This window comes from Diadema antillarum, unplaced genomic scaffold, assembly GCF_040938485.1.
Source record: "Diadema antillarum isolate AM-2024a unplaced genomic scaffold, OU_Dant_1.0 seq00002073_RagTag, whole genome shotgun sequence".
In the NCBI taxonomy this organism is placed as follows: domain Eukaryota; kingdom Metazoa; phylum Echinodermata; class Echinoidea; order Diadematoida; family Diadematidae; genus Diadema; species Diadema antillarum.
This window is the reverse complement of record NW_027272720.1, coordinates 27,522-40,432: the sequence shown is the minus strand read 5'-3', so window position 1 is coordinate 40,432 and position 12,911 is coordinate 27,522. Positions and strand designations below refer to the sequence as shown.

Genomic DNA, 12,911 nt, shown 5'->3' with positions numbered 1-12,911 from the left:
GTTTTTGCAATCATTACAAATAATAGTTCTGCTTACACAATGTATATAATTTCTCTGCTTATTTGACGAAAATGAAAAATAAATTTGAATTGAATTAAAAATAGCGAACCTTGGGATTGACGAACCTTTGGAACGAACAATAACCACGAAATTGGCTTACACCTTCTTTATCGCGAGCACATTAACAGCGAAATTTGGAAAGGAGATAAGTATGTTTGATAACGACTCCCATTTCTTGCAGATCCGTGTTCTTTGCATGCTTCTGCAGCATATGTTTGCATAACAGTGTACATCCTATCGAGAGATCTATCAACATTGAGTGCATATAAATTTTGCAGACACTGAACAGTCGTGATGTCTTATCTGTGGTATGTTATTGTCCAATCAAACATTTTGTCAACACGTTGCAGATTTGCATCGCTCTCTGCATCATTAGCATAGGGCAAGCTTGACGGCAGGCACCAAATAATAGTTGTACATGTTACGTGTCTTACTGATCAAAAAGTTTTAATGCTTTTATAGTATATATACATTGTATACTCGGTCACAGTGTAAGTTTGTTTGTTTTTCTTCTTCTTCTTTTTCTTCTTCGTTTTTAACATAAATTTGGCAACCTTACATCATCATTCTGATCTTCTATCATGATTACTCGTCTCTATCGTCATACTTCTCTTTGATCAACCCCATTTCGATCTATCAACATGTAATAGTGTTATCTACATACAAGTACACATATAAAGTGATTGAATTGAAATTGAATTGAACATGCTAATAGTTAGTCTGAATAGTTAGTCATGCTGGTGTCTAACATAATATTGAGCATGGTAAGTCCCGCCACAAAGGCATTTTACCTTTTTTAATCAATTAGCTTTTGTTTTTAATCAGTTAGCGCTTATATTCAATCCTCATTAACTTTCAGAACCCATATTTACACAATATTTATACAGACACGGATTGCACCAGTGACCAAGCAGGTCGCATTTTCCAGGCTGGGAACATTGTTCAACAATTCTATGCAATCTCTTTGACCCCCCCCCCCCCCCTCCAAAAAAAAAAAAAATAATAATAATAATAAAAAATAAAAGAAATTAAAACCCAACCAAACACACATACATTCATACAAGCAGACAATCGAACGACAACCCCGTGTTTCTGTGGTATCCTTGGTGGTGGTATCGCAATTGAGTTTTCCATTGTGGCTGAAATACTGTTTACATTCAAATTCCATGCAATATCCATCTTATGCAACGGTTACAGCTCGTTATTCCGAAGGTTCGCTATTCCGAAGGTTCTTTAGTCCGTAGGTTCTTTAGTTCGAAGGTTCTTTAGTCCGTCGTTTATTCCGAAGATTCGTTATTCCGAAGGTTCGTTAATCCGAAAATGTGGTGACGTTTGTTATTCCGAAGGTTCATTAATCCGAAAATGAAATAAGGTCCGTTATTCCGAAGGTTTGTTCATCCGAAAATGAAACAAGGCTCGTTGTTCCGAAGGTTCGTTACGGACCATATCACTTATCTTTCGGATTAATGAACTTTCGGAATAACGAACCCTATTTCAATTTCGGATAAACGAATTTTCGGAATAGCGAACCCTATTTCATTTTCGGATTAACGAACCTCTAGGTATAGGAAATTTGTGTGTTTCGGATTAACGAATCTTCGGAATAACGAACCTTCGGAATAACGAACAGCACCCAATGCAACGCATCTGAGAGCTTAACCTGTTTATCTTTGTTGTTATTGTTGTTGCTTCTTTGTAACAAGCCGAGACTACAAAATGCTATTATGAAATTGACCTCTTTTTACCACATCACCTGATTCTAACTTGGAAAGAGTTATTTTGACTTGTTTGATTACTTGATTATACTAAGATTGATTTTTTTTTTAATATTCAGAATAATTGATAAAGACGTTTTAGAAATGTAACAAACATGTAGATTATGTTCATATGGTTATATGCCCAAACTGTGTCACAGATTATAGATATGAACCCGTGGGAATGACAGTTTGCAGCACTCGCATTGAATTTCAAGTCGGTGGGAATACCATGACCTTACGACCTTACATTCTCGCATTACCCCATCCTTACTCGTGACCTACATCAGCGTCATTCATCCCTGCATCGGAGAGGTCACCTCCGTGCCTGCGTTTAGATTTTAAAGGGGTGGTAAAGTTTTAGTTGAGACCTGGCTTCAGGTTTCTAACCTTTTTATGAGATAATGAGAAACCTGTTACGAAAATAGAAAAGAGCATGTAATTCAAAGAGGAATTCAACGTTTATTTGGTGAAATTTGGTTGCGAATTGGCTGAGATATACGAGGCGATCTTACTAAAAGGTGACTACATATTTTTATTATAGGAGCGCTTCGTTTTACTTTGTTTTTGGATACATCAGCCAGTCAAATACCGAATTTCATCAAATAAACTTTGAATTCTTTTTATAGAATGGCATGCTCTGCAACATTTCATAAATGGCTTCTTATAGTATGTGGCAAAAACTTTGAAACTTTAATCCTCATCACCACAACCATCCCTCTAACAGGACACTTCAGTATATTACTGTGCATGCAGGGTATATAAAGGCAAAAAAGAGAAGAAGAAAACATAAACAACGCTTTGTGGCTTGGTTCTGATATCGTGACGTTTAGATGTCAGATGGAATGAAAAACTAGAGATTGTAATTTGTCATCACTGACAAATTAAGGTGATCCGATTTTTTTTATCAATGATTCGAGTCCTGATCGCAATAGGCATGACCATACAAGTTTCATCTCTGTTTAGAGACATTGTCCGTGTGATGTTTGCATTCTCATTTAGAAAAGGGAGTCATATCTGCCATCTTTGGTACCAAATTCTGTATACACTGAATAACGAAGATACAGCAATGAATACATATGACCTTTGACCCACCTTTGCACTCCCAAGATTGCATCTGATGAAATAGTGGTTATTTTGTGAAATGATTCTTGCGACATCGTCGATACGTGTGAAAAATATGGGAAAGATAGGACAGGTATTCACTAAGATACAAGATGAAACATTTATGACCTTTGACCCTAATTTACATACCCAAGATGTTGTCCGATCTAGTAGTTGTTATTTTATGAAATAATGTACGAGACATGAACTAAACATGTGCAAAATATGGGGGTGATAGGGCGTGTTTTTCTTGAGTTATTGCAAAGAAAGTTGCAGAAAGAAAGAAATATCTCAATACATAGAAGATAAGCTTTAATTTCAACCAATTTTTTATCGTCATCCCGACATCGTATGAAAAAACAAAGGAAATAAAACGATAGCGCAAAGTCTCAGCTACAACATATTAAAATCTGGGAGAAATTCACCGAAGGGTAAGTGAGCTAGTGCTCGATAAAGACAATCATGTCAATTTTCACATTAAAGAAAATTCCCTCCCATAGAGATAACACGTCATAACGAAGATACAAAAAGAAGTACATATGACCTTTGACCTCAAATTGTACAGACAAGATGGCATCTGAGTAAAAAGTGATTATTTTGTGAAATGATCCTTGTAACATGGTCTTTGCGTATGCAAAATATGGGAAAGATAGGACATGTATTCACTAAGATACAGGGTGAAACACTTATGACCTTTGACCCTAATTTACATACCCAAGATGGTGTCCGATCAAGTAGTTGTTATTTTATGAAATAATTTACGTGACATGAACTAAACATGTGCAAAATATAGAAGTGATAGAGGCCGTTTTTCTTGAGTTATTGCAAAGAAAGTTGCAGAAAGAAAGAAATATCTCAATACATCGAAGATAAGCCTGAATTTCAACCCAATTTTTTGACGTGATTCTGACATCGTATGAAAAAACAAAGGGCACACTTACGGTAGCGTAAAGTCTCAGCTACAACATATTAAAATCTGGGAGAAATTTACCGAAGCTTAAGTGAGCTAGTGCTCGATAAAGATAGTCATGTCAATTTTCATTTCCAGAAAAACTGCACTCCCATAGAGATAACACGTAAACTGGTCAAATTTGACAAGATTACTTTTAATCCATTTTTACGAGGTGATACCGTTATCCAATCAAAATATTGTAATTTTATGTTTGAAAGAACATTAAATAAGCTACATCATACTGAAATCTGGGTGAAAATTGACAAAGGACTAGTGAGATATGCTCGAATGAACTTGAAATTTGATGACGTCATTTTGAAAATTTACTTTTTTTACTTTATTAAGAAATTTGATATCTTTTAATCATTTTGTCAGCATTGCCACCCCATGAAATGACATGTACAACTCATCAGCTTTCAAAATATGTACAGAAAATGGGGGGTCACCGTCCATCCTGACGAGTAAAATCGGATTTAAAATTGGCAGTTTTTTGGCATAGTTGCACTGTATATCGCCATTGACGCGCGCGCGGAATTTCAACTTTGACGGGCCCGTATGACGTCATATTGAGTCGGATTGATTTGAAACTTGGTATAAATATTCCTTAACATTTAAGACATCCGATCAAAGTGAAAAAACTGGAAATTTCAATTGCACATGAGCTGTGCGTGCGTATATGCGCGCGCGCGTACGCGTCCGTCCGATTTTTTCAATTTTTCAAAAAATGCTCCAAATGGTCTGAAACGTGTGCAAAAAAATTTTGAGCTCGATTGGAGCATACAAATATTTCAACGCGCGCGTACGCGCACGTTTTAAGAGAATATATGAATTTTGAGAACATGAGTAGAATGCGCATAATTTGAAATATATGTGACGTAAATTTCATTGAAAAATTTCATTCCATTAATGAGATATGATTGAGAATGTGTTTTCATATAATGACGTCATAGTGACGTCACGGTCCACTGATCACAATGATACATTAGATTTGTCGTCTTTGGGACATGATGCATACATGGTATAATTTTGAAATTGATAGGCAGCGGACTTTCTGAGCTAACCTCTGCACAACTTTTGCGGAGAAATAAAGAAACAAAGAAGAAGAAAGAATCCGTACAGATACAGAAGGTGATCCGAAGGATACTCGGATCACCTAATAAAACAACAAAAAGAAAACTATGGAATAGTCGGAAGATTCGACTTTGGTATAGAGGTTATAGAATTACACCCACGGATATATACCCATACCATGCAGCGGGAGCAGTGGGGGTACAATTGGTAGGCCTCATACTTTATGAAAGAGGGAATGGCACCCAAACAATTGTTGTTTTTTCATTGAAAAGTACACATTCCTTCGACTTATGCTTCTAACTTAAGGGAAATGTTATTCCTTCTGCGTTCTGCAAGAGACAAGTCAAGTGCTCTTTGTGCTTTAAAGTGTATATATATATATATATATATATATATATACATTATAATCATGTTGAACTTTTTTTTTTCGTTTTCCTGCTGTGACGTCACGAACAGTAGTCTTCTAGTGGTGGCACCAAATCTCTAAACATTAATAACTTTTGAACCTATCATGCAATTTCCCTCAAACTTCGCCTGTGTGTTCTTTTGATATTGCTGCATTCGCTCAATCCACACTGTAAGTGATATTTGACTATAATTCCCTTTTTAAGAAGCCCGGGGTTCTCATGATCGCTTAGCAAGATGTTTGACCCACTTTGTCCCTCTCGGCAGAAGGAATTGCTTGTCAACTAGCTGTAATTGCACTGCTGGAAACCACATTTTATATAATAATATGTTAGACTGCACATGTTGGGAGAAGTAAGGAAAAGACATTATTTTTGTTTTTGTTTCAAATCCTGTCAACGACCGACTCCACACGTGAGGTTAAGTTAAGCAGTACTAAAATGTTTATACTTTCAACAGTCACTGACAAAAAAAAAAACAACATGTGTAGATATGAAGAAGTCGATTTGACTTCCAAACACTCATGCTTGATGTATACCGCATGACATTTTTTCCTCGATTAATTTTGCTAAATAAGTTGCGAATTTCATCACTAAATGACTCGTATCAAGTCTGCACATAGGATTTGTCTATCAGTATGTGATGTGGATGTCACTGGCATAATATATCAAAAGTAATGTGTTATAAACTTTACAAATTGATAACTTGTAAAGGGATCATTGTCACTGAAGTGCTCTAGTAATACTGCTGATCATTCACTCAAGACATGCATTATATTACTGTGAATTTGTCTTTTAATAAGTTAAAGAGAACAGTGCAAACGATGACAAACGAAAGAATTGATGGCGCAATAGTAATGATGAAGTAACACTGATGATGATATAGTACAGCTGGTGATCCGTATTCATACCATCGTTTTGATTATCAGCATTGTCAGGCTTTCGGAATTTCTTTCATTTCTGTTTTAACCATACTCCTCTTTTTTATCTGAAAAAAAAAAACCTCGATAAGGAGCCTTTTTTGTTGTCTTTTGGTTTCTACTGTTTTATGTTTATCTTCTTCTTATACCAGCAGTGCTTGCTTGACATCATGTTTTGCTTTTTTTTTCTAACTCAGTTGCAATGGGCAGTTGTTCAATCATCTTATCCTTGTTATATTTCGATTTTTTTTTCAGACGTGACATCAAACACATTCCATCAAGATGATGTCTTTGTGTGCTGTTGCTATTGGTTTGGCTCTCTTGAGTGGCGCCACCTGCCAAGGTTTGTATTTAATAATCCTCCACCATTCTCCTTTCGAGATTTTATATATCTTCTAGGCCTATACTTTGTTCCCTCCTTTGGCAATAATTGTAGTCTTGTCCAACTGTAGAATTGTCCTTATAGTTTCTGTGTAGTTTTGGGAGATTAGAAGCATATTGGTATAATGATGCAGTGTTCTCTGTAAGGAATTCTTTCGTATGCTCAGTGCTCATGATTTTATAGCGGCCACTGAACATTGTATCATACTCGTATTTTCTTGTCCACCTAGAGTTTTGAAATATTCTTACACACGTTTTCGTGTGTTACTATTGTGTGAGAAAGGGAGACAGTCAAACTTGCTGGTGCAAATGGACCTTTGATCCAGAGAATTCATTTCAGCTTGAAAGATACACTCGTCATGTCGCGTTTGCATATCACACAGTAGAATAAACACACTGACAAACGAAGACAATGGGGAAAAAAGATGGCCGGAAGTGCTGAAGTGTTATTACAAGCAAAGCACTCAAGGGGAAATAACATGTCGCCTGCAGTGGAGAGAGAATTACTGCGTCCATGTCAATATGTAAGTCCAGACACGTAGCTAGGACTTTTTTTTTCTTTTTCTTTTTTTTTTTTTTTGGGGGGGGGGGTTTCAAAGTTGAAAATAGTAGACATTTTGAAGCAAACAAATGGGATAGGTATTCATCTTTTTTCTTCTTTTTCGATCCCCCCACACAGCTTTTGTCTTGTTTCTTTCAATGCTGATCAGGAGAACACAGTGGGTTTTGTTTTTGTGCTCTCTCATTGGTAATCTGGTAGAAAATGGAAGTCACTTAGGGATTATTTGGGTAAAATCAAGAAAGAATCTCGAAGAAATGACGACGATTGGCCAAAGCGACAGCTGGTCTTCTTTAAGTTTAATTCTGAAAAAAAAAATGCCTTTCAGTCAAAATAACATCGGGGTTTTTGTTGTTGTTTTTTCCAGGAAATTACGTTTGGGTAAGATGCTGGGGTTATATCTTTTAGGTTCAAGCTTAAGTTTTAGACTTTTAGCATCCTATAGTAATACAACGCTGAATATCATTCATAGATCCTTTCACTTCGATTTGTTGTTCAGAATTAGTTGAAATGTGGTTAAAAATTTTTGTGACTTTGAAGGGACATTGTTATATAAAGGATGAGATACTCTTTGATTAAACACATAATGCGATTGAACGGATAAATGTGTTTTGAAGAAAAATATTTTTGAGAACACTCAAGAGTCCGGATACCAATCTGAACTCAAATGATTACTTCTTAAAGGGACTTACTGTAGAAAAAAATACTTAATTTAAACTAGATTGCAATCAAATGATAAAATGTACCTCATTGGAAAAGTAACATAAAACAGGATCTGTTATTACATTTGCAGAAGAATCACATGCTATAAAAAGAATAGAGCATATTTTTATGCCATTTCTGTAAAAGAACCTGAAAAAAATTCACTTAATACCTTGACAAGCTACTTTGAATAGCAGATTTAGAAATCAAACCTTGTTCATAAGATAAGTTAGTATTGTCTTCATGTTAAGTCTTTATATACTACAGTAATCACTCGCGGGGAGGAGCTCGCTTCTGTGTTCTCGATAGAAATGTGTAGTCTTCAAATGACAACATTTTTCGATGCATACTGTCATCATTGTGACAAAATTGTCGCTGCGAGTAAGATATTCGTGAAATGGGAGCCTTTTGAAAATGATGATTGATCTCAAGTAATTGTCCCCGCCCCGTCATCTGATTTCCCCCCTTCTTGATGTTTCATTCCTACAGACCACAAGCGGCTGATGGATGACCTCTTTGGTAACTATGACAAGGATCTCATTCCGCACTTTGACAAAGTGCACAACGTTTCGTTTTCACCGACACTCCGAGCCATCGCAGATGTTGTGAGTATTTTCATTTGATTGAAGAACATGATATTATTATCATCATTATCATCATCATTATTATGGTCATAGATCCTATCATGTCAATATTATGTCTACTTTGCATAAATCCAAAAGGTTGTTATCAGTTGCCTGATGTAATGCGATCATTACTCGAGAATGAACGTGGCGCTGCATTTCAAAACATTCGAGAGCACTGAGAAATAATGTTTTCAATATAACGAATAACCTGAGCTTCATAATAGTCCTGCATACCTCCCTGAGTCTCCATTAGTTTATTGGAAACTTTAGGGTGAATAATCAACAGTTCATTTCAATTCCCTTTAGATTAATTTTCATTTTCGACAGAACATAGCATACACTTCACTCTCTTTTCTGTGACTAAAAAAAATTTGTAAACGGCACATTGCGAAAGACAAAGAGTTTACAACGATTAAGCAAATAAACAAATATCATTTTGTCATTTTTTTGTGGTGTGTTATGTTTTGTCGAAAAACGGAAAAAATTTCTCAGAGTTTCGTTGTTGTTGTTTGTTGAGCAGATATCGAGTTTATTTAGTGTTCTGTACTATAGAGTTGTGGTCTTAATATAACTGATTTGGTAGACTGTTTTGTTATCTTTATAAACGTATGTTTTGTTTTAGTTTTTTACGTGTAATTGCGCTTACAATTCAGAAATTAACCTGATTGTTTTTTTTTTTCCTTTTCTTGATTTTGCAGGAACTGTTCAAAGGCAGAATTGAAATTGATGTGTGGGAGACGTTGGTGAGTCAAAAAAGAAAAAAAAACCCAACAACAACAAACCAAACAATAATTTTATTGGAAAATGTTGACGTTCCAAGATTCTTCATTGTTTTTTTTTCGGTAGCTCTCTTCGTACCTTCAATAGTAGTCTTACTACAAGACCCTTGGGATATTTTTACTACTGTCTTTCAAGAACAAAGAAAGTCAAGCAGTGAGTCTCTTGTTGTTTCTCGCGTGATGGCCCTCTATCTGTACTCGTTTTTCCTGCAGGGCATTAAATTACACTATAGTGGCAATGTGCACCTGGGCAGAGACTCCAACCCCAAGCACCTTCTGATCTGGAGGTTCTCCCGCCTGAAACCCCTAGCAAAAGGGAGACTCCAACTTGGTGTGCGCGAAGTTCCTTGTGGCCGGGGTCCAGCTCTAGGGTTCTACATGTTCTAGATGCTTTCTCGTGCTATCTAAGGCTTATTTTTAACTATACGATGACACAAAGTATTAGAAATTATTTCAAGCGGGAGAAATTAACTCTCATGCGGGAGAACAGGAGATTTTGCAAAAATGGGCTTTCGACGGGAGATCTCCTGTCGAAAGAGGGAGAGTTAGAGTCTCTGCCTGGGGCTTCAAAATGTATGTGTCTGTGTGCTACTGGTTGATTGTATTCGATGAGAGTCATGAGCTGCATTGGAGAGAGAGAGAGAGAGAGAATAACGGCATACCGAAGTATGCAGAAAAGTCGTATAGCATAGATTATGGTATGAAAAACTTGATACAGCCAACCTATAGACAATCCCCCCCCCCCCCTATTTAAGTCTATGATCATTCATACAATATATTACGTAAAACTTCTATCAATCTTTTTTTTCTATCTATCTATATCTATATCTATCCATCTATCTATCAATCTATATCTATCTATCTATCTATCTATCTATCTATCTATCCATCTATCTAATCTATAAACACATGGAATGTTGATCATTATGAATAACATATCTTTTATGTATATCACATAATGATATATCTTCGCACATGATAATTCATACAGTCTTTATATATCCCCAGTAACAAAATAGAGATCCTATGCAATATTGCTGCATGCTGAAGACAGCCAGATGATCATAACAAAAATATTTTCCCCCTGCAAGTATTGTACTCCAAATTTCCATCTGTTTTTTTTTTTTTTCACGACGCTAATGATGATTCCAGATGTGGAGCGACTCCCGCCTGGTGTGGAATCCGGAAGACTACAGCAACGTGGACGTGTTGAGGATTCCCATCTCTAGTTTGTGGAAGCCTGATGTCGTTTTGTACAACAGGTATAGAAGATAGATATAATTGGTTCTTGATCACATCACGTTGTTGTTGTTGTTTTTTTTTTGTAGTTGTGTTGAACCATTATAAGCACACTTTCTTCGCTTTTTTATTTGCTTGTTTACTTTTTGCAAACGTATGAATATGACATCATGCAGAATTATAGCATGTTACCCAATTTATCATTATGAAGGATGATTACAGACTGGGGAGAGGCGATTTCCCTCTGTTATACAGAACAGACATGCAACATGGAATCAAACAAAATATGAGCATTCTTTCTTTTTTCGTTGACTGAGATAGACTGGTGAAATGGTAGTGAAGGCTAATTCTGAGGTAACATTAGTCTATCTTAAGTTACGACTGGTAAAGCCAGAAATATCCCATCCGTGAACTTTTACATGGATGGGAACACAGCACCACTTTGCCACACAGAAGGCGGAAGTTTGAGAAAGAATTTGAGGAAGGATCGAGCCCTTCAGAATACAGGTGGGGCATGCAGGAAAATAGTGTACCATGCTTCTGTCCCTGTAACAAGCAATAAAGGTGCGCCAGATTGAAAGACACGGAAATACAAAGTATATCAATTTCAATTGAGCGCAAACAGTGTCTTTCGATGTGGTACAGAACGACAATGTATTGCAATAAGTGTGTCATTGTTAATGTATGATGCTGCTTTGCACACAGAGAAAAGTATGCAGTTTGTACAATCGGCGGTCTATACCGAACATAATAATTTCAAAAGGAATGCACGCTCTTCAAAGGCCTGAGAATAACTAGTTGGCGCGGACTAGGATCAATAAAGGGGGCAGTCAATATCGTTCATAACTTACCGGGCCCCGTTTCATAAAACTTGTTATCAGTGACAAGTTGTCATAGTTGTTATAAACTACTGAAATCCTTGCATCTGATTGGCTAAGAGCAGATTTGTCACTGAAATGTGGCTGTTATCACTGATAGAAAGTTTTATGAAACGGGACCCGGGTCTTATGATTTATCCACTTCCCATAATAGTATATAAAAGAACGCTGCACTATAGGCAAGGTATTGCGTACCCGAAGTCATCATTGGCGAGAAAATCCTCAGTCCTTCTGTTATAGCTTGCTATGTTTGAATCTTCATTTCCAAATACACTCAGTCTTACCAACTGATGAAGCGGTGTTCCCCCTTTTTCTTCTGTTGTTTCTAATAAGTCTAAACATCAAACCTATGAAGAGTCCATTTCCATAAAAATAATATAGCGAGATAGGTGAAGCATGTAGAATTAGAAGTCTCATGGTACTCATAAAATCAGCACAACCATCCTATGGCGACCAAGAGGAAGATGAATCATACCGTCAATTGTTCCCACGTATACTTTCGAAGGGCTTTACTTTTTTTTCTACAATCTTCATGAAAATAACCGATGTCATCGATCCTTAGCAAAACATCACTATTGCTTCAGCGTGTAGCACCAGTGGTGTTCAGACAGAAGACGTTAATCGATTGTTATTGGCCAGAATTGGTCAGACATATGCAGGGGATGATAATTCAACATGCCAGAAATAGAGAGAAGCATCGTGTTAGCAAATTCCTGAGAAACTAATACGATGAGAATGAGGAATCGAACATTGTATATTCGAATTCCTGAGAGTACGTGTGACATGGATACCTATACACGGTTACAAACGAGGACACGCTTTTGTCGGGATCCTCACACCATGTATTACTGTATTATCATATTATATACAGACTGGACGATTGAATAGAACAAACAGAACAATTCAAAGAGTAAGGAATTTAGTATCGTAAAAAAAAAGAAAAACAGTTTCCCTCTTACAGGCATCTCTTCCGTCCTGATTTATTTCTTTCCCGTGAAGAAGAGAAGACGGGGAACCTCTCTTCTCATTTTTGAGTTCATATGATGGGCAAACACAAAGCAAACAACCCACTGTCAACATACGAATAAAAAGGGATCCTTTTGTCAACCCCGGATGAATGGAAAGGTCAAAAAAGAGCGAACACACTCGAGGTTACCGGGTTGTGGAATGGTACGAAGTATGACTTTACTCCTCCTATTCTAGTAGGTCCTACTTTACCCATTCATTGTCACCACTGATGTCAAGCAATTGCTGCCTGTAAATACTTATTTCGTTCCTCCTTTTCTATTAATTGTTATATATCTAATCTATCCATAACATCCTCTTGATCTCAGGTGTGTACTGCGGTATTATTCGTTGAAATGATCCATATAATACCACTTATGAGTTAAACATCGCATGGATGAACTCGTCTCTCTTATTCACGTCTATTTCGGATCCAAAGTTTATCAGTCGTATAGTCGTGAGTCGTATATTATGAGC

At 36.6% G+C, this 12,911-nt stretch overlaps 1 protein-coding gene across 2 annotated transcripts in view; it reads left to right on the top strand.

Moving 5' to 3' along the window:
• LOC139713832 (neuronal acetylcholine receptor subunit alpha-6-like) overlaps nt 1–12,911 on the top strand; it is a 28,009-nt gene that overhangs the window by 6,008 nt on the left and 9,090 nt on the right. For both annotated transcript variants that reach the window (XM_071625539.1, XM_071625538.1), the window contains exons 2-5: nt 6,521–6,608; nt 8,397–8,512; nt 9,232–9,276; nt 10,465–10,574. In XM_071625539.1, coding sequence (XP_071481640.1) covers nt 6,548–6,608; nt 8,397–8,512; nt 9,232–9,276; nt 10,465–10,574 — 332 coding nt within the window. In that variant the 5' untranslated portion in view covers nt 6,521–6,547. The remainder of the gene's footprint in view (nt 1–6,520; nt 6,609–8,396; nt 8,513–9,231; nt 9,277–10,464; nt 10,575–12,911) is intronic.